The sequence below is a fragment of the Parambassis ranga genome, chromosome 10 (genome assembly GCF_900634625.1).
Source record: "Parambassis ranga chromosome 10, fParRan2.1, whole genome shotgun sequence".
In the NCBI taxonomy this organism is placed as follows: domain Eukaryota; kingdom Metazoa; phylum Chordata; class Actinopteri; family Ambassidae; genus Parambassis; species Parambassis ranga.
In genome coordinates, this window is record NC_041031.1 from 23,777,024 (window position 1) to 23,800,319 (window position 23,296).

Below are 23,296 nucleotides of genomic sequence, written 5' to 3' on the forward strand. Positions count from 1 at the left end.
ACCCTTGATGCTGGGGTTACTCAGGTAGTAGCATTCCAACAGTTCCCTGTTGTCATCTCTCGTCCAAGAGTGTCTTGTTCTTTTCTCATCAGGTTGCCCTGGTCCCCTAACACCTGACGCGGACCTTGTTGACCCGGGCGACGTCCGAGCCAGTATGACCCCATACCATATTCCATATTTTGTAATGACGTAGGCGGTAGTACTAGTAGCGTTAAGGACCTTGCCTAAGGGCACACACTGGTGATGCAGGTGGGAAGCATATACGCTATTAAAAGCATCTAAATGGTATATTTACAAATGTTGTTACACAAATCAAAAACCTCTTTTTGTTGCATTTGGGAGTGAGGCCAAACAGTACATCAGAACTATACTTTAAAACTTTATAACTTTAAAAGCTATAAAGACTTTACGTTTATGTGTTTATTTTTGTATAAAAATAATATCTTTGTATATGTGACCCCCTGGCACTGTTCTTTATTGTTCAAGTTCTAATAAAGTTTAACAGTCTTTCAACAGGTCTTCCTCAGTGTTGTGGAGGCTGTAAAGAGAATCATGTTATTAAGTAACTCAAGTCACAGTATGTGATGCTGAGGTATAGTGTTTTCAAAATGTAATATAATATAATGTAATGTAATATAATGTAATGTAATATAATATAATGTAATATAATGTAATGTAATATAATATAATATAATATAATATAATATAATATAATGTAATATAATATAATATAATATAATATAATATAATATAATATAATATAATATAATATAATATAATATAATATAATATAATATATATAATATAATATAATATAATATAATATAATATAATATAATATAATATAATATAATATAATATAATATGTAAACATTGACGTTTAAAAAGTGTCTCTTTCTGTAATTGGGCTAGTTTTCCGAGCAGTGGGCGGGTTCTGTGCTGTAATTGGCCTTCTTTGTTGTCACTCAAATTCGCCACTATTGCCTGCTCTCTATTGGCTGTTCCTGCTGTCAGTCATCGGTGGGAGGGGAATTAGGGACATTCCTCCTGTCGCTGATGGAAAAAAGAGAAAGTTTCCAAGATGGCGGTGTAGACCTGCCTGTTCTCTGGAAAACAATAGAAGCAGCACAGAGACAGAGTTAGCTCGTTCTCACTGACGAATCCGGTCTGACCCTGCACACATCCCGACTCGGGCCCGGGCTGGGAAGGATAATCCGCGGCAGTGACTCCGAGGAAATAACATCAAAGTACGATGATTTATTTAAATGTTTCAGGCTAGCTTATCTCGCTAGCTAGCCAGCCTGCTAGTCGAGCTATCGTTAGCCCGTCAACCCAAAACATAGCGTTAGCAGCTAGAGGCTAACGGCTACAAGGAGGCGGAGGATCAGCTGTTTGCTAGACAGATGCTGTAGGAAGAGCGGACAGCAACACTTTCACAGTAAGTGAAATTCTAATTTAACCAAGCTTCAATTGTCTAGAAAGTATTGTCGTTTGTTTTGTCACGCGTGGGACTGTTGTAGTAGGTAGAAACTGTGTTTATTAGCTGACTAGTTGTTACCAAGTTTGTGAAGCAGCCAAGTTGTTAGCCAGCTAGCTCCTGCCCGCTAATCAAGCTAACTCCTGGGACTTGGACAAAATAAAGTTTGAGGCAAGTTTGGGAGCAGTTCTGGGGCTTCGGCTGGGTGTAACTCCACCGATAACAAATAACTGGGAACAGATTTAACGCCTGTGTCAGCTCCCTCTGGAAAATCCCATTTAACGGCCGCCAGGGAGTGAATTTAAGGAATTTTCGACACTCCAACTCTGATTTAGAGTGGAGGAATGTGCTAACCTAACGTAGCATAACGGGACTTAGTTTGATAGCGAGAGCATTTCATTGATTGGGACACAAAGGGAGCGTGGATTCTTTGAAGGCTGTGTATGAACCCGTGGTTTGTTTTCATTCCGCGTGGTTAAATCAGCGCTCTGAGCTCCAGCTTTGGGGTAAACTCGGGCGGATTGCGGCTGTAGCAGCTCTCCGGGAGCTCCGCTTCACACAGCAGCTTACAGGAGCTGGTGTATAGACCGAGCTTCAGCGTACACGCGTTTATTGAGTACAGTCGGGAGGCTGCATGGTGTGGCACCCAAAAACTTAAAATTTTCCTCTCCGGCAGTGAGAGCTGCTGTGTCTGAAGGCCATTAGCAAGACAAAGGTCGCCTCCATGGAGCCAGCACAGGAGTCTTTGTAAAGGGCGAGGGGGGTGTATAGACGCCCAGAGTGAAAAAGAGCCAAATTCAGCATTTTATGGACGAAACCTGAGCCGGGATTTTACTGCAAGTCTTTATTGATGATGGCGGATTTTGTTACACCGCGACACAGCGCGGTGATGGAGAGGCTCCGCCGGAGGATCGAGCTCTTCCGGCAGCATCACAACAGCTGCGAGAGCCGATACGAGAACGCGACGCTGGAGCGGCTGGAACTGGAGAGGCAGCAGACCTTCGCCCTGCACCAGCGCTGCCTGCAGGCCAAAGCCAAGCGGTCCAACAAGCACCGGCAGCCCCAGCCCAGCGGAGACCAAACCGGACAGAGAGCGCCCGGCGGCGGCGGCGGCGGCGGCAGCGCGGACCACGGGGACAGCGGCGGGACGGCGGCGGAGCAGAGCCGGAACAGCACCTTGATAGCGGTGAGTGTGCGGAACACACACACACTCACACACTCCTCAGTCCAGGCTGAGGTCTGAACATGAGGTTTGTCACCGTCAGCTCAACACGACAACAATCACACATGTATCATAACAGTGATGGAGCCTGTGTGTGTTTACACTTCCAAAGAGGACCAGTCACATGAAGCTAAAGGGTTAATTAATCTTGGAGTGCATTATAAAGTGCATCAAGTATCTATAATGCAAACGGACAAATCACCATAAAGTCCTGTCATGTCAGACGTGTTTCAGACTGAAGTGTGTGTGTTGACCCTAATGTGTTGGACGGAGGTTTGCTGAGTGTTCATTCAGGTTTGAAGTGAATTAAAGGTGTGAAGGTGGAGCAGTGGTGGATTTTGTCATGCAGCATTACGGCGCTTCGTTTTGTCTGATCAAGCAACAGCAGCATAAAGAGAAGGCGCTCTGACCACAGAACAGTCTCTGTGAGCGTGTCAGGGTCTGACTGCTGGACCACACCGAGTCCACTGAAACATGTGTTCAGTGCCAGTCTACACTGAGGCTTCATACAATGCAACTGTATGTGTAGAGCGTCTGTTTGGACAGAATATAGAGACCCACAGATGTGCATTGTGTGTGTTTTGTTACAGTTTCAGTCAGAATGAAGCAGAACTGAGAGACTGATGCTCATGCAGGCGAGCAGCTCGATGCAGCCGTTCATGTCTGGATCAGCTGTGTCTGTGTGCTCGGCTCAGAGCTGCTCGCTCTGTGCTGATCCTCTGTGCTGAGGATGCTCAGGTCTTCATTCAGGCTGTGTTCTGTTCACATGTGCATCACATTTTTAGCTGCAACTGAGGAGTGGTGCAGTTTCTAGAACACTTTAAGGAAAGTCTGCTTCAAATGTCTGAGGAGCTTGTGAAGTTGTTATGAAGTTTACTGATGATGTTTCAGTGTGTCCTCTTTAGAAGGAGCAGGGTCTTTGAATTATTTCAGGGTCAGGTTCCTGTGTCTGTTTAAGAGGATTTGTGGTTTCTGGGGATCGTTTAATATGTTGGTAGTATCTGCAGAGTCATCATCACAGGGGAGTTTGTATTGTACTCTCTGTGTTTGTGATCTCCTAAATGATCCTCTTATGCCCGGTTCACACTGTGCGACGTTGGGCTGTCACAGACGAAAGACGACTATCTTGTATCGTGAAGTTGTATCTTGAATCGTGGAGATATCTTTGGTGGCTCTAAATCGGTGGTCTTACGTCGCACTGTGAGGCATGTTCCACAACGGCCATGTCAGCGTCTTGCGACCAAAGACAAGCTGAGATAAAATTCTAGCGGTGACTGTCTCTCAGTGAGACGGCTGCTACGACCTGTCACTCCGCAGCCCCGTCTTCCTCCTCCTCGCATGTTGACGTACGACGTAACCTGTGATCGGCTGCGATTCAGTGAATGGTCATCGTACAATCTGCACGAATCAAACTTGATGTCGTACCAAAGTTCATTAGATTCACGTCGTGTAGTGTGTCATGCAGTGGTCTTATAACATCGCTAAAATCGCACAGTGTAGAAAGGCCATTGGAGAATCTGTGGATCCTTTATCAGATTCTGATACCACTCAGTTCTGGCGCTCCTTTAGACGGTTCATGTGTATGTCAGCAGGGTCCAGGTTGATATTGAAGATGTTATTGCATCTTAAAATAACTCTTTGTGTGTCTGCGAGTCACTGATGAGTTTTTATGAGGCCTTGAAGATGTTTAGAGATGATTGAGGAGTCTCTTACAGTTATTTTGGTTCTGGAGCAGTGAAAGCTCCAGTTATCACCGAGACAGCTGAACACAGACAGCTTACCTATCCAATCACAGAAGCTGCTCCTTGTGTTTACTTTGTCTCACATATAAAGCTGATAGCAGCGGTGTGGAATGTTTCTCGCTGTAAGGACTGACAAACACCGAGTGGAGTCCTGAGAGGTGACTCAGTCCCAACAGAAACCCCCCACCGCCCTCGCACAGCTGACTCACCGCCCAGCCTGTTGGTGCTGAATGCTAACACTGTGAAGAAACGCCTCGCTCTCTCCGCTCAGGAGGACGAGGCAGTGCTAACTCACCTCTGCACTCTCACCACAGGCTGCGCCTGATGTCAGTGATGATGTCACAGATGCTAATAATGATGCTAACAGCAACTTCTCACTCTGATCTCGGTGTGTCAGACTAAATGATGATGTGTGCCATGTTTAACGCAGAGCCTATTTTCCTGCCTCTGAGAGTCATGAAGCAGTTCCTGCTCATGTGTGCGCTGATGATGCACTGATGTGATCGTCTGATAACGTCCTGCTAACACATTTACAGTAGACATAACAAATAATCATATTAAATACCAGAGGTAGAATTTCGGCGCTGACACACAGTCAGGCTGATGTAAACACACCAGATATTTTGAATTTTTGCACAAAGCTAGAGCCAAAAGTTCCAGGATGAATCATGGTGGAGATATTTAGAAGCTTGTTTATCTGGGGCCGTGTGTAAAATATGCACAGTACTCATAACAGAGCCGCTCACCTTGGATTCACCCGGCACTGGAACAGTGTCAAGTGAAGGAGTCACACTCAGAAGTCAAACGTCTGTCTCTGAAGCAAAAGACGCCAGTCCACAGACTCAAAGACCCACAGTCCCGCTGTGCAGTGGACGTCCCTTTCAGGGGTGTAACCATGGCATCCAGGAGGCAGTCAGACCAGTATTTCAGGTAGAAGAAGCTCAGTGAGGAGTCTCTGTCCATCCTGTCTGTTTGCCACCACTCCCCCATCCCTGTTCTTTTTAAGGGCAGTCCTCAGTCCTTCATCATATGAGGGGCTGACGATGATGTGAGGCCACATGCAGCTCAACCCTTCGAGCACCTGGAATTTGATAACGGTGTCTAACAGCGCCGCCTGTGTTGGGTGCACATGCTCATTCAGAGATACTCCCTCACTCTGCAAACACAAACCTGAGCTGCTGCTCAGATTTCATGAATGAGAGCACTCATGAGAATTAAGGATCAGGCTGACACAGACCCTTCCCTTTCTCTGGCTGCTTGCCCACGCCGGCGTTTGAATCAGCTCCGACAGACATCAGGTCTTAGATAAAGGGAGTGAAACTGCTGAGACTGCTTCATGGCCACAGAGATCAGAGACAGGCTACCCCACAGCCAGAGTGAGGAAATGTAAAGTTTCCTCTTTTTACCATTTGTTACCTGCAGTGTCTGGCAGGCTCAGATTTAATTTTACATTTGATTATTTATTTGAAAGCTGAACCAGGTACAGGCAGTCTGAAGTGAGAACCCTCCAGCCTGCACGCAGCAGATGGATGAAGCCTGTGGTGGCAGCTCCTGCAGGTTCTGCTACTGCTCTGCCTGCACTCTTTCCTGTTCACTGCTGCTTGGGCCAAACCACATGGGTACATTTCATCAGATAGATTCTGGTCTTTAGTGTTTTTGCACTGCACAAGAAGTTTTTCTTGATGAGACTGAAAATAAGTGTGAGAGAGAGCTCACAGAGCAGCTCATGTGCAGGTGAAGCGAGCCGTTCAGGCACCTTCAGATGTTTACCTGTTTATTTCACAGGACCCAAATGTTCGTGGTCTTTATAAACTCAAGACCTGGACTTTGATTCAGATTGAAGCTAAATCAGGACGGAGGCCTGTCCACACGGAGACGAGCGCGGGCGTATCCGGACGATCCGGCCTGTTAGGAGCTTGCCTAACTTTTTATAAACGGGTCCCAGAGTGGATCAGTTTGAAGTCCTGTTTCTGTGTAGACGCCAATACACTACTTTTATGAAACAATGACGCCACAGCTCCGCCTCGCCCTCAACCCGCATGCTCCCACTCCGACAACAAACTACGGACCTTGTTTTAGCTTTAGCAGCAAACTCTTCTGCTCCTCTGCTAGCACACAGACGTGGACAGTAACCAAGAAGGTTTTAGATCCATGTTACTCTGTTTACATCGCACAGCTTTGTGTGCATGCCCCTTGTCTTTTTTTCTGTTTTTGGCACGTTTCCGCCGTAACAATACAGCGCCACTCGCAGGCCTGGGATATGTACTACAGTGGTTTCAGTGTGGTTGTGTGGAGGCACACATTAATGAAACGCTTTTGGAAACGAAGCCACTTAGTCTTCATGTGGATGTGGCCTTAAAAACAGACAAATGAGACGAAGTGTGAAGTCTTCCTGGGCGTCCTCATGCAGACTGCAGGTGTTGAGTGTGTGTTCGCACAGTGAAGCCGTGTGAGGATCAGCTGATGTGCTACAGAGTCAGAGCAGTGGAGGAAGCCGCGGAGCCGCCTGCAGAGTGGACACATTAGATCTGCTGACTGCTCTGAGAAAGCTCTTTGTTGTCGGTGTTATGTAAGCCCCCCCCACCACACACACACACACACACAATCAGCGCCCCCTGCAGCTGGTACACTGCCTGTGCACACACTAAAATAGAAACGCTGTCACAGTTCAGCAGCTGGCCTTGTTACTCAGTGCTCCCAGATGACCTCAGATCCTGATGAAATGTCTAAATTAAGATGCTGTGGAGGTTGCTGAAGACTTAGCTGATTTATTTTGTAATTTCATCATTAGTTCAGCCAGTTTTCTGTGCCCAGATGCCTCGGCAGGCTTCCAGTTTGAATCCCTGTCTTGTTACCTTGTTTATTAACTGTACCTTCTGTGCTCCAGTTGCAGGAGACGGTGAAGAGGAAGCTGGAGAGTGCCAGTTCTCCCCTGGGCAGAGATCAGGTCAACGGTTACAGCGACGGTTTCCCTCCCAACAAGAAAGCCTGCCTGGACAATGGCACCACCAACGGCTCCCCGCGGGACTCCAAGCTGGGAATCAGTGACTCGCTGAACTCTAACGGGACTAACGGGCCCACGGGGGAGTCGGCTGATGGCGTGTTGGAGCCCGGTTCAGACTTTCATCGGAAGGAGATGAAGCAGGAGCCGGACGACATCCTGCCCATCGTGCCGCCATCAGGAGGAGGCAACAACAGCCTGTTTCCTGACCTGAACTTGAATGAGCAGGAGTGGTCGCTGCTGATGGATGAGCTGCTCCCCGTGGACTATGAGGACATCCAGGACATTCTCAATGACGGCTTCGAACACAGCAAAGACCCTCTGGAGCTGGCACCGACTCCAGGTGGTGCGCCGGTGGGAGGGGGCACAGGTGGGGCCGCAGGTGGAGGAGGCCAGTCCTCTCAGGGTCTGCTTCCTCCTGATTTGGCCAGTGTGAAGGCGGAGTTTTCCCCACCCTCAGCAGTCTTTGAGCAGGACTCTCGCACTGGCTCCCCCCATGTCAGGTCCACCTCCTCTGGGCCGCCCCCTCACCCTACCAGCTCCCCCGTGGCCTCCTCTTCTGCCTCCTCCCCAGCTCTCCCCCCTTCACAGCCTGCTCCTCCTCCCCGGCAGCTTCAACCGCCTCCGAACCACCTCCTCCCTCCGGGACCACCTAAAGACCTGTCCCCTGCCCAGCAGCTCCAGCAGTTGGCTGCCCAGCAGCAGAGAGCACAGCATCTTCACGGACAGATGCAGCACAAACAGCCACAACCAGGGGCCAAGTTCAATAACCAGGGGCCCCATGCTCACCCTCCACCCTGGTCCCAGATGAGCAACACCTCTCAGACCCCACTAGGGGGTGCATTTGCCATGGACAAACCCACAAGCCCCTCCCTTTATCCACAGGACTTCAACCCCAACGCTCAGAAGCAGCTGCTGATGCAGGGTCAGCCCAACAAGGGCTCTCCCAAGGCTGGGACCGGCAGCTACATGCCAGGACCAGCCGGGCACCCCAACATGCTGGGTCACATGACTTCAGGGTCACCTCTTAGCCACCCACCTTCAGCAGGGGCTCAGGCCCCCAACTCCATGCTGAACTACAACAACACCAAACCTCTGTCGCACTTTGAGGCGGGCCCCGGACCACCACGGCCCCCCAACACTCAGAGCCAAAACAAGGCGGCCCTGCTGACGCTGATCCGTCAGCAGCAGCAGATCAAACGGAAGAACAGCATGAACTTCCGCCAGCACATACCCCCACATGCACAGGTAAGAGGTGGAACAGAAGCTGAATGTTTGATGACTTTACAGGACAAGAGCTCTCCCCTGCAGCTAGCAGAAAGTCAGCAGTATTATAGCATGACACATCAGACGGACTGGTGTACTCGCCTGTACCAGCACCTGCCTCCTGTAACAGATCCATGTTTAGCGGGTCTGCGCCGTCTTTCTGCTTTTTGATTCATTGGGTGCAGCCCTCTGTAAAATGGCTTTTGTCTGCCTTAGATGGTTGGCTTTGTTTCATACCAGATTCTATTTGGATTTGACTAAATTCTTGAGGCTGGGGATAAAAAATAGTTTTCACATAGAGTCATGCTGTAAATCAGACTAACACAGTCTGACACTGTGGGCCCTCCCCCAGACGAAGGTCATCACCAGCCCACATAGTGTGATGCTTGGTTTTGCCCAGTTCTCGATGCATCATGAAAGGATGCTGAAGTCAACATGACTTTGTTTTTCCTCTGACTGTAGCAAGAACTCAAAGCACTGTTTCTGTTTAGGTTAATTCATTAATATGCTGCGCTCTTTATCTAATCAAATTACTATAAAATATAGAAGTACTCTATTCATCCCAAGCTGGGAAACGTCTCTATTGCAGCAGCAACATATGCACTCAGCATAATAAACATACACCTCCAATGGTAAAAATAAACGGCATAAACATTATTTACAGTTAATAGGAATATGAAAGTGTGCAGTTTGAAAGTTAAGTCAAGAGGTGCAGATGAAAACAGGCCAGAGCTGTTGTCGGTGGAGTCCGGCTGCAGCGGGAGGCCTTTTGTTCAGTCGCTCTTCTTCAGACCAGCTGGGGCCCCATGCTCTAACATCCAGCAAAGTGTGTGTGTGTGTGTGTGTCAAGCAGCTGGTTGCTGAGCCTCACATATACAGGGGGGTGGGTGGAAGGAGGCCATGACAAAGCAGCCTTTCATATTCTGTTTTTAAATATAGCTGCTCCTGCTTGTGTTTGTCCTCTCAGCAGACGGGACGCTCTGTTCCTGCTGCATTTCACACTTCTTTATCATGACTGTTGATCAGTGACGCTGTGACTGGAGCCACCTGACGGTGCCACTTCTCTGTTTACTTTACAGAAGGTGGACACTTGCCAAGTGTTGTGTCCGTGCATCTTGTCTCTGAGGAGTGTGTCTGTCCAAACACATCTGCTTGATCTGTATTTGTTTTATCAACAGGACCAGAACTCCTACCCAGCTCCTCCACACGGCCCGGGTCCTGCCAACCCCATGGCATCTGCACCTGGAAACAACGCCATGGCTGCCCAGCCCGGGCCGAATGCCATGGCAGGTAGCCACGGTAACGCCGCATACCTGAACAGCCAGGCGGCGGTGGCAGTGGCACTCAAACAGCAGCAGCAGCAGCAGATGCTGGAGCAGCAGAAGCAGCAGCAGCAGTACATGCAGAGGCAGCAGCTCATGGCTGAACAGGTATGGATCACCTGTGGTTGTGGAAAAAGGTGTTCTGGTACAGAAAACAAGAATTTTAGGTCCTTGGTTGGATGAAACGTGTACCTACACGTAGACCCGTCACCTCAGCCAGAACCTGTACAAGTCTGTCATCCCTGAATCAGCAGGTGCAATTTATGGTTGGGTCAGAAAATTCTGAATTCCACACTGCACTCCTCAGCACCATCAGGAAGCCATGATGGACTCCCTCACATGACCAGCTTTCTACAGCTGAGGGAAGTCCTGTGTGGAGGCTGTAGACTAGTTAAATATCATTAACTCCATCGGTCATCATTCAAGAGCTCGAAGCAGCTGGACTGGAGTTTGGCAGTCAACTGATGCAGCTGCTTTAAGGAGCTCTAGGTCCAGGTCTGTGCTGCTTCCATGGAGCTGCAGGACTTTATGTTACAGAAACACCTGCTCGGCATTCAGAGGGTTAAAGACACAGATAAAGTTTTATGCAAAGTTGCAGCAGTGAACTGATTTGTTCATCTCAGACACTAGAGGGAGCTGTGAGCTCAGAGAACTGACATGTAAAGAGCCTCAGACTGTCCAGATGTTCCACATCCCATCCAATGAGTGACCGTCAGGCTGAACCGGACCTCTGAGCGCCGGTTATAGAGCAGTGCAGCTGTGTCAGTAGAATGTGTTCACTCCTGGGAGATTTCCCTCCAGTACAGCCAGACATCAGCACGTGAGCAGCGCAGCAGCTGGACGTCTTCAAGGAGCAAACAGGAACTGAACCAAGAGTCTGATACGAATGTGTGTCTGTGCAGGAAAAGCAGCGTCAGCAGGACCAGCAGCTGCAGCGACACCTGACCCGACCTCCCCCGCAGTACCAGGACCAGCCGGGGCCACCGGCCAATCAGAACCCTTTCCCACAGCAGCCAGTCAACCAGTTTACAGGTTGGTCTCCACACACACACACACACGGTGTGGACACACACAGATAATTTGAGTGACCTCATGTACACACCAGGTCTCTAGCTCACCCACCTGTTGGGCTACATGTTAAATAAGCCACGTGCACGCTCGCAGTGTTAACCCGGTTGTTGGGACACTTGCACACATAACATGACTCTAAAAGATTTAAACATTCAAATGTCTGATAACAGGTCAGAATCAGTAGAAGGGAAGGGGCTCTGATATGTCCCTGTATGTGGGCAGGGTTTATTCTGAGCATTGTTCTGTCAGTGTGTAAATGATGCTCACCACTGATTTGAATGGGAAATGAAAGTAGCTGCAGACGGCTCGGATCAGCCGCTCCTCCATGAAGCCGCCGCCTCTACAAACAGCAGGAGCAACAACAACTGTATATTAGGTTTAATGTTTTTTATTAGGACTGGGCGATATACCTAAAAATCATCATTTACTTTTTCTGCCTTCCTAAAACACATGTTGACAGTGATTCTGTGAGCGCAGGCTGCTGTGTAGCAGGTGTCTCCCACTCTGCATGCCTCTGTTTAAGAAATAATCAATAAAACATCTTGAAGTTAATTGACGATGTGGAGTTAAGTTACATTTTCAGCACCCATAACCAGTTAAGGTCTGTGATGGGGCAGGCTGTGGGCATCAGGTGAAGAGAGAGGCTGATGGATGATGCTAAAACAGTAGCTAACGGGTTAGCTAACTAACGAGCCCGAGCACTGCATCATGGCTGAAGGAGGCGGGTGATCAGGAGGGGGGGGCAGCTGTGGTATTAAAGGTCTTTGCAGGACAGAATGGCTGCCATGTTGTTTTACTTTGCTTAAACTATCATAAGGTGATCAGCAGACAGAAACCTGTTGATTTTGTGTGAAGTTAATTGATTTGATGATTTTTTTTTTGTTCGCAGCTTCTTCTCAGCCAATGGGCAGCGTCGGTTCCATGGGAGGCCCCACCCCCAGCTCCCGTATGTTCCCTCAGAACCAAGGCATGATGGGTATGAACATGGGTCAGGGCGGTGGGCCTGCAGGGGGCGTAGCTCCAGCAGCGAGTCAGAATGACATCAGTCTGCCCTCCTGTGGCAGCGGAGGGGGCGGGGCTGGTGTGGATGTTCTTTACAACAACATGAACCTTCACCCCAACCACCCCAACCACCCGGGCCACCCTCCACAACAGGCCGGCCTGCAGCGCCAGGCTCTGGGGTCCATGAGCGCCCCCTACAGACAGAACCTCTTAGCTCAGCAGCAGCACCTGAAGGCGCAGCCCAACGCCGCCTTGTTGAAGCAACAGCAGATGGCCGCCGCCGCCGCCCACATGCCGGGCTCCATGCAGGGCAGCATGGGGCCTGGCCTGCCTGGATCTATGGCCGGCAGCATGCAGGGCGGCCAGAACGCCGGCTGGCAGCAGCAGCTCGCCAACCAGCCTCCCCCCAGCAGCGCCTTCAACAACCCACCCAACGCCTTCCACATGCAGCAGCAGGCTCGCATCTCCAAGATGCCGCCAGGCGCCACCCCGTTTGGCGCCAACCCCGGTGGGCGTCCCATGGGAGGCCTGAACCCGGCGCAGCAGATGATGCAGACAAACATGGCTGCTGCCCAGCAGAGGGCAGCAGCTAACCCTCAGAGCCTGGGCCAGCCGATGGCCAATCAGCAGCAGACTCCACAGCAACAGGCCAATCAGAACCAGGCCGTCCTGTCGGACCTGGCGGCGTTTGGACAGCCGCAGGGCAATGGCCGTCAGGGACTGCAGTGTAACCAAGGTTACCAGGTGAGCAGGACTGCCAGTCAGCAGCAGCAGGTGTCGTTCGGATACAACGTGGCGTCTGGGAGCTTCGCCGCTGAGAGCGACCTGGTGGATTCGCTGCTGAAGGGTCAGAGCTCACAGGAGTGGATGGCCGACCTGGACGAACTGCTCGCCAGCCACCACTAGTCCCCCACGCCTGCCTGCACCCCGAGCACCTGAGCCCTGCTGAGTGAGCCGCCGCCACAGACCCACACTGTTCAGATCTGTCGCCACAGACAGGAAGTTCTGTGCTAGCGTTAGCCACCTAGCTAAGTGTCCATTTCACTGTCTGTTCTGTTTGAGACCGTGGAGGTGTGTGTGTGTGTGTGTGTGTGCTCTGTGTTCCTGTGTCAGCTGACAAATCCACTGCAGCAAAGGAGTGAGGAGAGGGAGGTCAGAGGTCAGAGGTCAGAGGTCGGTCTGTTCAACATGTCAGCCGCAGGGAACAGCACCATTCACAGTCTGTGGGTTTAAAATGAGCCGCTCCAAACCACACTCCTGGTAGACCAGCACTGAGAGCCTCTGTGTCTGCTCACAGGCTTCACAGGTTTAAGTCTCGTCATGATTTACTGTTCACTGTAAAGCTGCATCCTCACTCAGAGGCTTTTATGTGTTAGAACACACATCCTGCGACTTCAGCAGGTAAATACATACAGAGCTTAGCAATTACAGAACTAAGACATCGCCCCCCAGTGGATGGGACAAGAATTACAGGAGCATTGCGAATGCTTATCACAAAGCAGGAAGTGTAAAAACGACCTGGCGCAGAGACGCCGCCGCACACGGCGTGTGAAGCAGGCTTTCAGTCCTCCTCCACCCGGAGTGTGAGTCCCAGCGGTCAGGAGATGAAGTGTGTGTATATATGTACAAATATTCTATGACACACTGCAGCGTTTACGGGATGAGTCTCACTAAGACTACTACTGAACCTATGGCTCAGTGCTAAACCACTGTACTCACCCTTACAGCGCCACCTAGAGGCCGCCAGCACCACTTTCAAGAAGCCTGAAATGTTTCTTTTTTTTCCAGGAAAAAAAAAACCACGTCGGCATTAAGAAGGTTTTTAAAGGACCGTCCTGAGTTTATTACTGTAACAACCGCAGCCTCCGTCATGATGTAGGCAAATGTATGGAAAGATGGAGACAAACATTTTAATATGTTCAACAATGCAGCCGGCTGTTTAGGAAAATGCCCTGCAGCCATGAGGGTTATTTTGGTCAGTGAGGGAGCTGTCAGCTGACGCCGCTCATATGTCCTCACCTGTCTGACAGGTCGCTGCTGCATTGAATCACTCAGAGGTTTGAGTGAAGGATCCGTAAAGACTGCTGTTGGCCTTCAGAGCCTGATGAAAAATCAGTGACATGGTCCTTTAAAAAGTTTGAGGAGGCGCTGATGCACACTTCTGAGTGTGACACCTGATGATGTCATCAGTGAAGGTGACGGGCTCCTCCTCAGCCACACGAGCCAGCAGCTTCACAGACGAAGCGTTTCTGTGTGACGGACGGAAGCAGCGGCGCTCCGAGCCGGCCCGGCGCCGCGTTTCCGGCTTTAATGTTCAGGTGCTGCTGAAGTGTCCTGTGGGGACCGTTGGCCCTGAACGTGGCCTGACAGGCTGTTAGATATTCTATAACAGGAGGTGCAGACATTTTGGCAGTGGCCGCCTGAGAGTCCAAACACGGGGCACCAGATGCAGGCGAGCGCCTGGGCGACAGCTCACTGTCCCACCCTGAAGTTCACTGATGGGCTGTCGGCAGGAAGTAGAATTATCGAGGTTTAGTTTGCAAACAGGCCAAAAACTTTGATTCCAGCTTCTCCGGGTGAGTCTGGAGGTTGTAGCTACAGGCGGAGGCGAGCGTCCTCAGACCTGAGGCTTCCTGTGTGTTAGAGCGCCGCCTCACGGCTCCGGTCCGGCTCCGGCCCGCGCCGTGTGCGCTGCCTGTCGATGTATCTACTGTACTGTCGGTTCTTCAGAGATGCATTTTGTGTTGTGTTTCTTTGGTAATGTTATTGTTGATGATTGATGGCTTGGGGCTGGTTTTTCATGTTTTCCTCCAGACGGCCGCCGCCTCGCCTCCAGCCTCCCGCCCCGCGCGGCCTGGCGGGGTTTCTGGGTCTGTTGTGAAGGGGCTCTGTGTAAATGTCTATAAATATATTTTTTGTATGTATGCCTTTCCTAATGATCTGCAGAAGAATAGATGTTATTTTTATATATTGCAGGATTTTTGTAAGTATTTTATACTTTTGATATGGTTCTCTGTAAAACAAGAGTATTATGTAAATATAGTTCTTTAGAAACACTCCGGCCTCTGTGTGTTTCTGTGACACAAAGAAGCACTCACACACCTGATAGGCATCCTGACCTGAAGCCAGCACGAAGGATCGTTTCTTCTTGACCCCTTCAGCTGACAGGTGTTCAGGCCCCGCCCCTTCCAGGCACCTGCCGGCTGTTTCCTGGATGGTGTCTCTAGCTCTGCTTCCAGGTGTGTCTCAGTCGGACCGGTCCCTCTGACTGCACAGATGCCGGACCAGGTGGTCGCCCTCGGTGCCGTGACTGTGCTCGGCGTCCTGGAGCAAGGTGAGAGAGGCATGCTGGGAAATGACGGCTGAATGAAGTGGTTAACTTCAGACGGCGGATGATGTGGTTCAGTTTCTGTGTTTGTGCTTCTGTGTGGGTCTGAGTGTTCAGGTTTCAGCGCTGCGTCAGATTTGCATTCACACAGTCCACTGTGAGGGGGGGGGGCAGTTTACAGTATTGATGTGAATTAATGTGTGTTTTTCCCTGTGTGTGTCTGTGTGTGTGTGTGTGTGTGTTGTTTGTCTGTGTGTTTCTGTGTGTGTGTTTCTGTGTGTGTGTGTGTGTGTGTGTTGTTTCTGTGTGTGTGTGTGTGTGTGTGTGTTGTTTGTCTGTGTGTGTGTGTGTGTGTGTTGTTTCTGTGTGTTTCTGTGTGTGTGTGTTGTTTGTCTGTGTGTTTCTGTGTGTGTGTCTGTGTGTGTGTGTGTGTTGTTTGTCTGTGTGTTTCTGTGTGTGTGTGTGTTTCTGTGTGTGTGTCTGTGTGTGTTGTTTGTCTGTGTTGTGTCTGTGTGTGTCTGTGTGTGTGTGTTGTTTCTGTGTGTTTCTGTGTGTGTGTCTGTGTGTGTGTGTGTTGTTTGTCTGTGTTGTGTCTGTGTGTGTCTGTGTGTGTGTGTTGTTTCTGTGTGTTTCTGTGTGTGTGTGTTGTTTCTGTGTGTGTGTGTTTCTGTGTGTGTTGTTTCTGTGTGTGTGTGTGTTTGTCTGTGTGTGTGTCTGTGTGTGTGTTGTTTCTGTGTGTCTGTGTGTGTTGTTTCTGTGTGTCTGTGTGTGTGTGTGTGTGTGTTGGGGGGCAGCCTATTTCTCTCTCCAAGTGATCTATGCCAGGAGGAAGTATTCCGTTTCTCCGCCTGCGACCGCCGGGCCGCCGGAGTTCGACAGGATCTTCAGAGCTCAGTCAGTTTGTGTGTTTTTATTGCTCATGTTGTGTTGACCTACATTTTTGAACACACGCAGACAGTGTTACCGTCCACAGGTCCCTGTGAGCTGTGAGGGTTAAGTTTCCCAGGTCAGGTGCAGTGTGTGCTTCTGATGGGGTTTGATTCACAAACATTCAGATCAGCTGTTTGAATTTAAAACCTGAAGATTTAAAATGTGATGAGGACAAAAACAAACGCTGAAGTTCAGGTGCTGTTGGCGCCCCCTGGTGGCCGCACTGTGCAGAGTTTAATACATCTGATTTTATGTTCAGAGCGAACTGCTCAGAGTACTTCCCCATCTTCATCACTGTCCTCTGGACGTCTGGAGTCTTCTTCAGTCAGGGTGAGTCCACACACACACTGTGACTGTCTGTGTGTGTGTGTGTGTGTGTGTGTGTGTCTGTGTGTGTGTCTGTGTGTGGGTGTGTATGCTCTGAATCTGTGTGTGTGTGTGTTTTGTATTTCGACAAGGTTCATTTGGTCTTCACCTTGTTAACTACAAGAGTTTTCCTTTCAGACCAGTGTTTTGTGTTTTTCCTTGACTCGACATGTTTCCACTGCTTCCTGCAGTCTTCCTCAGAAGTCACATGATGTCACCGGTGACGTGTCTGCCAGCTGATCTTATGCAGGTTGTGGCGCCATTCTCCCACTACTCCAGGTAGTAGGGGAACAGCGCCACCTGTAGTCCGGCTTCTTCAGCACTGTGTCCCAGGTGTGGGACAGCAGTCTGGTCTCCTCGGGACAGACACTTTTGCCCCGTCCCAGTCCATAACGTGTCTTTCTCTTCTGCAGTGATCCGAGATGGCTGATTCCAGGTTTTCTTGTTGTGCTTTCTGTTTTGTTTGTTTGTTGTTTTATGTTCTTTTTTCGTGCTGGATGATCTTCCTGTTTCGCCGATGATTGTTTTACTGCAGGACAGGAGGGTATTTCCTATATGACGTCGCATTTATTGTCCGGTTCGATCTTGTCTTTGTCTGAGTTTACGATGTGGTTTTACGGGTGTATTGATGTTGTGTTTACTCATTGCTCTTTGTATGAGTAAACACAACATTAATACAACCACACACAACCTGCATAAGATCAGCTGGCAGACACGTCACCGGTGACATCATGTGACTTCTGAGGAAGACTGCAGGAAGCAGTGGAAACATGTCGAGTCAAGGAAAAACACAAAACACTGGCCTGAAAGGAAAACTCTTATAGTGTGTGTGTTGTATCTGAGTGTGTGTGTGTGTTTTGTATCTGAGTGTGTGTGTGTTGTATCTGAGTGTGTGTGTTTTGTGTCTGAGTGTGTGTGTGTGTGTGTGTGTGTGTGTGTGTGTGTGTGTGTTTTGTATGCTCTGAATCTGTGTGTGTGTGTGTTTTGTATCTGAGTGTGTGTGTGTGTGTTGTATCTGAGTGTGTGTGTGTGTGTGTGTGTGTGTTTTGTATGCTCTGAATCTGTGTGTGTGTGTGTTGTATCTGAGTGTGTGTGTGTTTTGTATCTGAGTGTGTGTGTGTGTGTGTGTGTGTTTTGTATGCTCTGAATCTGTGTGTGTTTTGTATCTGAGTGTGTGTGTGTTTTGTATCTGAGTGTGTGTGTGTTTTGTATCTGAGTGTGTGTGTGTGTGTTTTGTATCTGAGTGTGTGTGTGTGTGTTTTGTATCTGAGTGTGTGTGTTTTGTATCTGAGTGTGTGTGTGTGTGTTGTATCTGAGTGTGTGTGTGTGTGTGTGTGTGTGTTTTGTATGCTCTGAATCTGTGTGTGTGTGTGTTGTATCTGAGTGTGTGTGTGTTTTGTATCTGAGTGTGTGTGTGTGTGTGTTTTGTATGCTCTGAATCTGTGTGTGTGTGTGTTTTGTATCTGAGTGTGTGTGTGTTTTGTATCTGAGTGTGTGTGTGTTTTGTATCTGAGTGTGTGTGTTTTGTATCTGAGTGTGTGTGTGTGTTGTATCTGAGTGTGTGTGTGTTGTATCTGAGTGTGTGTGTGTTGTATCTGAGTGTGTGTGTGTGTTGTATCTGAGTGTGTGTGTGTGTTGTATCTGAGTGTGTGTGTGTGTGTGTTGTATCTGAGTGTGTGTGTGTGTTGTATCTGAGTGTGTGTGTGTGTGTGTTGTATCTGAGTGTGTGTGTGTTGTATCTGAGTGTGTGTGTGTGTGTGTTGTATCTGAGTGTGTGTGTGTTGTATCTGAGTGTGTGTGTGTTGTATCTGAGTGTGTGTGTGTGTGTGTGTGTGTTGTATCTGAGTGTGTGTGTGTGTGTGTGTGTGTTGCAGGTCTGTCTGCGGTCTGCGGTCTGCTCTATCTGTATGGACGCCTCTCTTACTTCAGAGGATACTCGGAGTCGGCGCAGGGACGGTAAGTCCTGCTGTAAACACTGACAGTTCTGCACTGCAGGACCCAGATCCGGCCCGCCCGGGAAGTTCCCTCTCGGTGTCTGAGGGTTCAGGAGGATCGAGTCATAACCTGATCCACTTCCTGTCTGGTCTCTTTCAGTCTGGCTCCGCTGTATTTCTGCGCTCAGGTTCTCTGGGTTCTGATCGGGTTCTCCTCTGTCGGCGTCCTCCTCACGTTCTGCAGAGTTTACCTGGACGTGGACCTGGTGCAGGAGCTCTGCTCTGCCCTGGACCTGCTGTGAGGAGGAGGAGGAGGAGCTGAGATGCTTCATGATGTTCGGTTAATAAAACACTTTGTTGACATGTTTGGTTTGTTTATTGATCCGATCATTTACGTTCGCCCATTAAACATCTGTCTGCCTGCTGTGTTCAGCCATCACCAGCAGGCGGCGCCACGACATGTTTTAGTGGATCCTGATGTGAGAGCAGGTTTAACTGTCAGAGCGGCTCAGTCCAGCAGTCACCAAGCTGTGGTCCTCACCCCTCTGAAGGGGGCGCCATGTCAGAAAATCAATATTATTATAAAAAACATTATTGATAATTTACTTTAATACACTGACACAGAGAAAGATCAAAGGAAATTATTCAATTCAGAAGTGAAGCAGAAACTGAAGCTCTGCAGGAGGTGCTGGAGGACACGGGGATGGAGGACACGGGGACGGAGGACACGGTGCTGGAGGACACGGTGCTGGAGGACACGGGGATGGAGGACATGGTGATAGAGGACACAGGGTGGAGGACACGGTGCTGGAGGACATGGGGATGGAGGACACGGGGATGGAGGACACGGTGCTGGAGGACACGGGGATGGAGGACATGGTGATAGAGGACACAGGGTGGAGGACACGGTGCTGAGTCCTCCATCACGTCTCTCTGAAGTTAAACCCAGGCTGCTGATTTAAAAACCACTGAATTTTCATGATGGAATCAAAATGGCCGACCTTCTGCTGGATGTAAGGTCCGGCTGAAAGAGACCGTCTGCAGGTCATGTGACGCAGCGTCAGGTTAGTTCTCAGCAGCTTGTGGTGCCAGTGCAGGCTCAGATCTCTGCCCCCTGACCTGCAGACACAGTTAAAACAGGTCACACACTGATCATACACTGCCTCCTCAGAAACACATGACTGAGCAGCGGCGGCGGCGGCGGCGGCGGCGGCCTGAGGACAGAGCGCGCAAACACAGCGTGATCTGCAGGACCGGCGCCTCCAGCTGGAGCTTTAATGATGGTCTCTGCTGCTGTGACAGACAAGAACCCAAAACTGACCAGAGACACTGATGTCCACAGACCAGCAGCCCGTCTTCGTCCCAGCAGGCGTCACATGTCTGCCGCCCTCCTGTGGTCATGAGTATGTACTGCAGGTAAAATTTGCTGAACAAACACAGCTGATGTCATGTGTATTGTTTTTGAATAATTAAAGGTGCGTTCAGTGTAATTGTTCTGAGTGTCTGAAGCCTGTCAGACACGGATCATGCTCCACGTTACACACCTCATCCCATTAACTCTGACATGTTAGCCGTGTTCAGGCGGATGAGCCAATCAGCATTAAGCTCTTAAGGAGATCAGTGGACAGGACCTGGGTGTGAACAGGAGCAGCTGACGGAGAGGGGCGTCCATTTTTATGTGACATCATCACAGACGTTTCCACAATAGAATCCTGTTTCTGTCTGCTGATCCGTGTGTGTGTGTCAGTGTGTGTGTCAGTGTGTGTGTGTCTGTGTGTGTGTGTCTGTGTGTCACATGGTAACAGCTGTTGTTGGATGGAAAGTTATTCTCAAAACAACAACTGCTGCTCAGAACACACTAAAAATACACACAAACACACATTCCACAGTGTGTGACGCTCATACATTAACACGTGTGCAGCAGTAACGTACAGGCCGAGTGTGTGTGTGTGTGTGTGTGTGTGTGTGTGTGTGTGTGTGTGTGTGTGTGTGTGTGTGTGTGCAGACCTGGCTGCAGATCTTAATATAAACTGAGCTGAGCGGCTCTATAAATAGTGGGGGGGGGGCAGATTACAGTTCAGCGTGAGAAAATCCAAACACACGACCGGAGCCACAGAATACCCACAATCCACCTGTGAGCCCAGCAGACATGGAGTCTGTCACACAGCTGTCCTCTGCGTCCCGCTCTTCCTCAGAGGAAGGACAACAACCAGCTGAGGAAGAACATCGTCCCACACGTGTCACAGTCAACATGACGTCCCACTTCAAACCCATGTCAGCACTGAGACAGACACTGGTCCACCCTGAGGACGAAAGTCCCAGGGACAGAAACCAAACAACCACTGCACAGAAGAATGGCTCAGCACAGGAGAGACACCTCCTCAGGACAAGACTCGGCTGTCCACCTCCACCTCAGAGACAAAGGACACTCCTGTGAGGACAACAATGTCCACATGTTAGACAGAGAGGACAGGTGGTCTAAAGAGGAGTCAGTGAAGCTGATGAGAACCTTCACTTTGTGAACGTAGATCTCTGTATAACTAGGGGGGTCAGAGCGCTGTGCAGCAGAGCATGATGGGAAAACAGATGAGTCATGTAGCTGAGGCTGCACAGACGGCCGGCGAGCTGATTGTGTTGTTATTGTTTTACTTCCTGGTGTTGTGCCGACTTATCTCATGACACAAAGCAGGTGCTGGCACAGCAGCCCGCGGAGGACAACATGGCCGCCAGGCGACGGGAACGTCAAAGATAAGGAGGTCTGGGGGGTCAGGAGGAGTCCTCAGACACACAACACAGCCTGATCCAAGAAGGAAATGTGAAAATCTCGTGGTCGCCCGTCACCAGCTGCCTTTCCTGCGGCGTGTCCCGCCTCGCTGGATCCAGTCCGCCCCCTGCTGGCAGCTGTCCTGCAGAGCGAACATCTGGAATCGGCGACAGCGTCGTTTCTGTGAGGCGATCGCTCTGATTGGCGGTTCAGCTCAGCAACATGAAAAGAGACACAGAGGTGACGACAACAAAACACAACTACACAACAACAATAAACCAAGTCTGCCGCCACCTGCTGGTGTGGAGAGCTGAACCTCAGTCTGGGAGCCGGCCTGAGGGTTACTGTTCAACACTAACGAGCTGTTACTGAGAGCTGAGGTCATCGTTACACACACACACACACACACACACACACACACACACACACACACACACACACACACACACACACACACACACTGTGACATCAGCTGGTAGAAATGTGGTGATGTCAGAGGTTCCTGAAGTTCCAGCTGCAGCAGGTCAACACAGATAAATCCAACATGGCTGCCGCAGACATAAACCTTTAAAGTTGACCACACTCAGAGTGTAAAGTGTTGGATTTGTCCCCTCAGTCCTTCAACTCTGTATTCTAGTGTTTTCTGGTCTTTGAAACGTGTGTGTGTGTTAAACACGGACGCTTCAGTGTAGTTGTGTAACTTCATCACAACTTCTCTACATCATCACCGTTTTAAGACAATACATCTGCTACTGCGCATGCCTCGGTTTGACCCGCTGCTGCTCCCTTCACGTGCTGTGGGAAACCAGCGCAGCTCTGATTCATCCTGGTCAGACTCCGGGTGTAAACCTTCCTTTACGCTCGTAGTGAAGTTGCTTTGAGTTTATTGTGCGTCTCTTCCTGGTCTTTGTGTGTCTGCTGGTCTGTTGTTAGGTTTATAGTTGTGTGTTTAATGCTTGTGCAGGGTTTGTTGCTGCTCTGTGATCAGATGGCCGCTGTCCTCCCTGCTCGGTGTCTCTCCGTGTATTCAGCTCAGAGGTGCGCAGGCCTTTGGGGGCTCTGTGGCCCCTGGAACCCCTCCGCTCCTTCAGCCCACCTGCCCACGAACACGTAAATCTGCGTGTGTGAAGAGCTCCTGACTGTCCCTGAAGGCAGCAGAGAGGAGCCCCGCCCCCCGGCGGCTGCAGCGGTGCGTTCACTGGAGTTTCCTCCGAAGTGTTTGAAAGTTGTCAACAGAGGGAGGAAGAGGAGGAAGAGGAAGAGCAGCGGCGAGAGACGCTTCACATCGACCGGAGAGCTCGGAGGAGGAGGAATGGGCTGCAGCCACAGCAAGGTGAGGAACACCCGCGGGGAGCCCGCTGAACCCGGCCGAGGCCCGGGGGAGTCCGCTTTGGTCGCCCCGGCGGAGGGGGCTCATCAGCAGGCGGCCGGCGGCGCTGGGACGTGCCGGGGATGAGCTCCGGGGAACGGACCGAGTGTTCCGATTCAAAGTATGCCTGCCTCCTGATCACTGATTGATTAGTTATGGATCAGACACATGGAGGGGGGGCAGGCGGAGTTTTGGCGCCGAGGTGACGCGTGAGCACCCGGAGCATGTGTTTGTAATCAGAGGGTCCCACGCTGCCTGTGATTAAACCCTGTCCGTGAAGGCACCACGCAGCCACCGATCAATCAGAGGCAGCATGGATCCATTCTGAGCAGGCTGCAGAGAGATGGTGTCCAAGCTGAGGTCCGCGGACCTCTGAGAGACGTGTTAACACGGTTAGTCCTGCTGTGAAGTCAGACATTTTAAGATGGAGGTCTGTGAGACTCACTTTTGGGGCCACCCCCAGTGGACACTGGAGGAACTGCAGTTCGTGGAGGTGGAGGGG

General features: G+C 50.1%; 3 protein-coding genes across 5 annotated transcripts in view; all 3 read left to right on the top strand.

The window, feature by feature from the left end:
• Positions 1 to 1,074: 1,074 nt before the first annotated feature.
• maml1 (mastermind-like transcriptional coactivator 1) lies at positions 1,075 to 15,159 on the top strand. Of its 3 annotated transcripts, none has more exons than XM_028415401.1 (6): positions 1,075 to 1,438; positions 2,154 to 2,663; positions 7,329 to 8,690; positions 9,887 to 10,138; positions 10,933 to 11,062; positions 11,991 to 15,159. In XM_028415401.1, the coding sequence occupies exons 2-6, from the start codon at positions 2,328 to 2,330 to the stop codon at positions 13,007 to 13,009; spliced, it is 3,099 nt and encodes a 1,032-aa protein (XP_028271202.1). In that variant the 5' UTR covers positions 1,075 to 1,438; positions 2,154 to 2,327; the 3' UTR covers positions 13,010 to 15,159. The 3 variants fall into 3 exon arrangements, with proteins under 3 accessions (XP_028271202.1, XP_028271204.1, XP_028271203.1); XM_028415403.1 differs by having other exon boundaries at positions 2,360 to 2,663; XM_028415402.1 differs by having other exon boundaries at positions 1,075 to 2,663.
• Positions 15,160 to 15,364: 205 nt separating this feature from the next.
• Positions 15,365 to 19,024, top strand: ltc4s (leukotriene C4 synthase). The gene is made up of 5 exons (XM_028416591.1): positions 15,365 to 15,437; positions 16,226 to 16,325; positions 16,621 to 16,691; positions 18,602 to 18,683; positions 18,822 to 19,024. The coding sequence occupies exons 1-5, from the start codon at positions 15,380 to 15,382 to the stop codon at positions 18,961 to 18,963; spliced, it is 453 nt and encodes a 150-aa protein (XP_028272392.1). The 5' UTR covers positions 15,365 to 15,379; the 3' UTR covers positions 18,964 to 19,024.
• A 3,519-nt stretch (positions 19,025 to 22,543) lies between these two features.
• The window catches only part of ccdc69 (coiled-coil domain containing 69), a 12,609-nt gene continuing 11,856 nt past the window's right edge, over positions 22,544 to 23,296 (top strand). Inside the window, exon 1 of the mRNA XM_028415967.1 lies at positions 22,544 to 22,758. Coding sequence (XP_028271768.1) covers positions 22,738 to 22,758 — 21 coding nt within the window. The 5' untranslated portion in view covers positions 22,544 to 22,737. The remainder of the gene's footprint in view (positions 22,759 to 23,296) is intronic.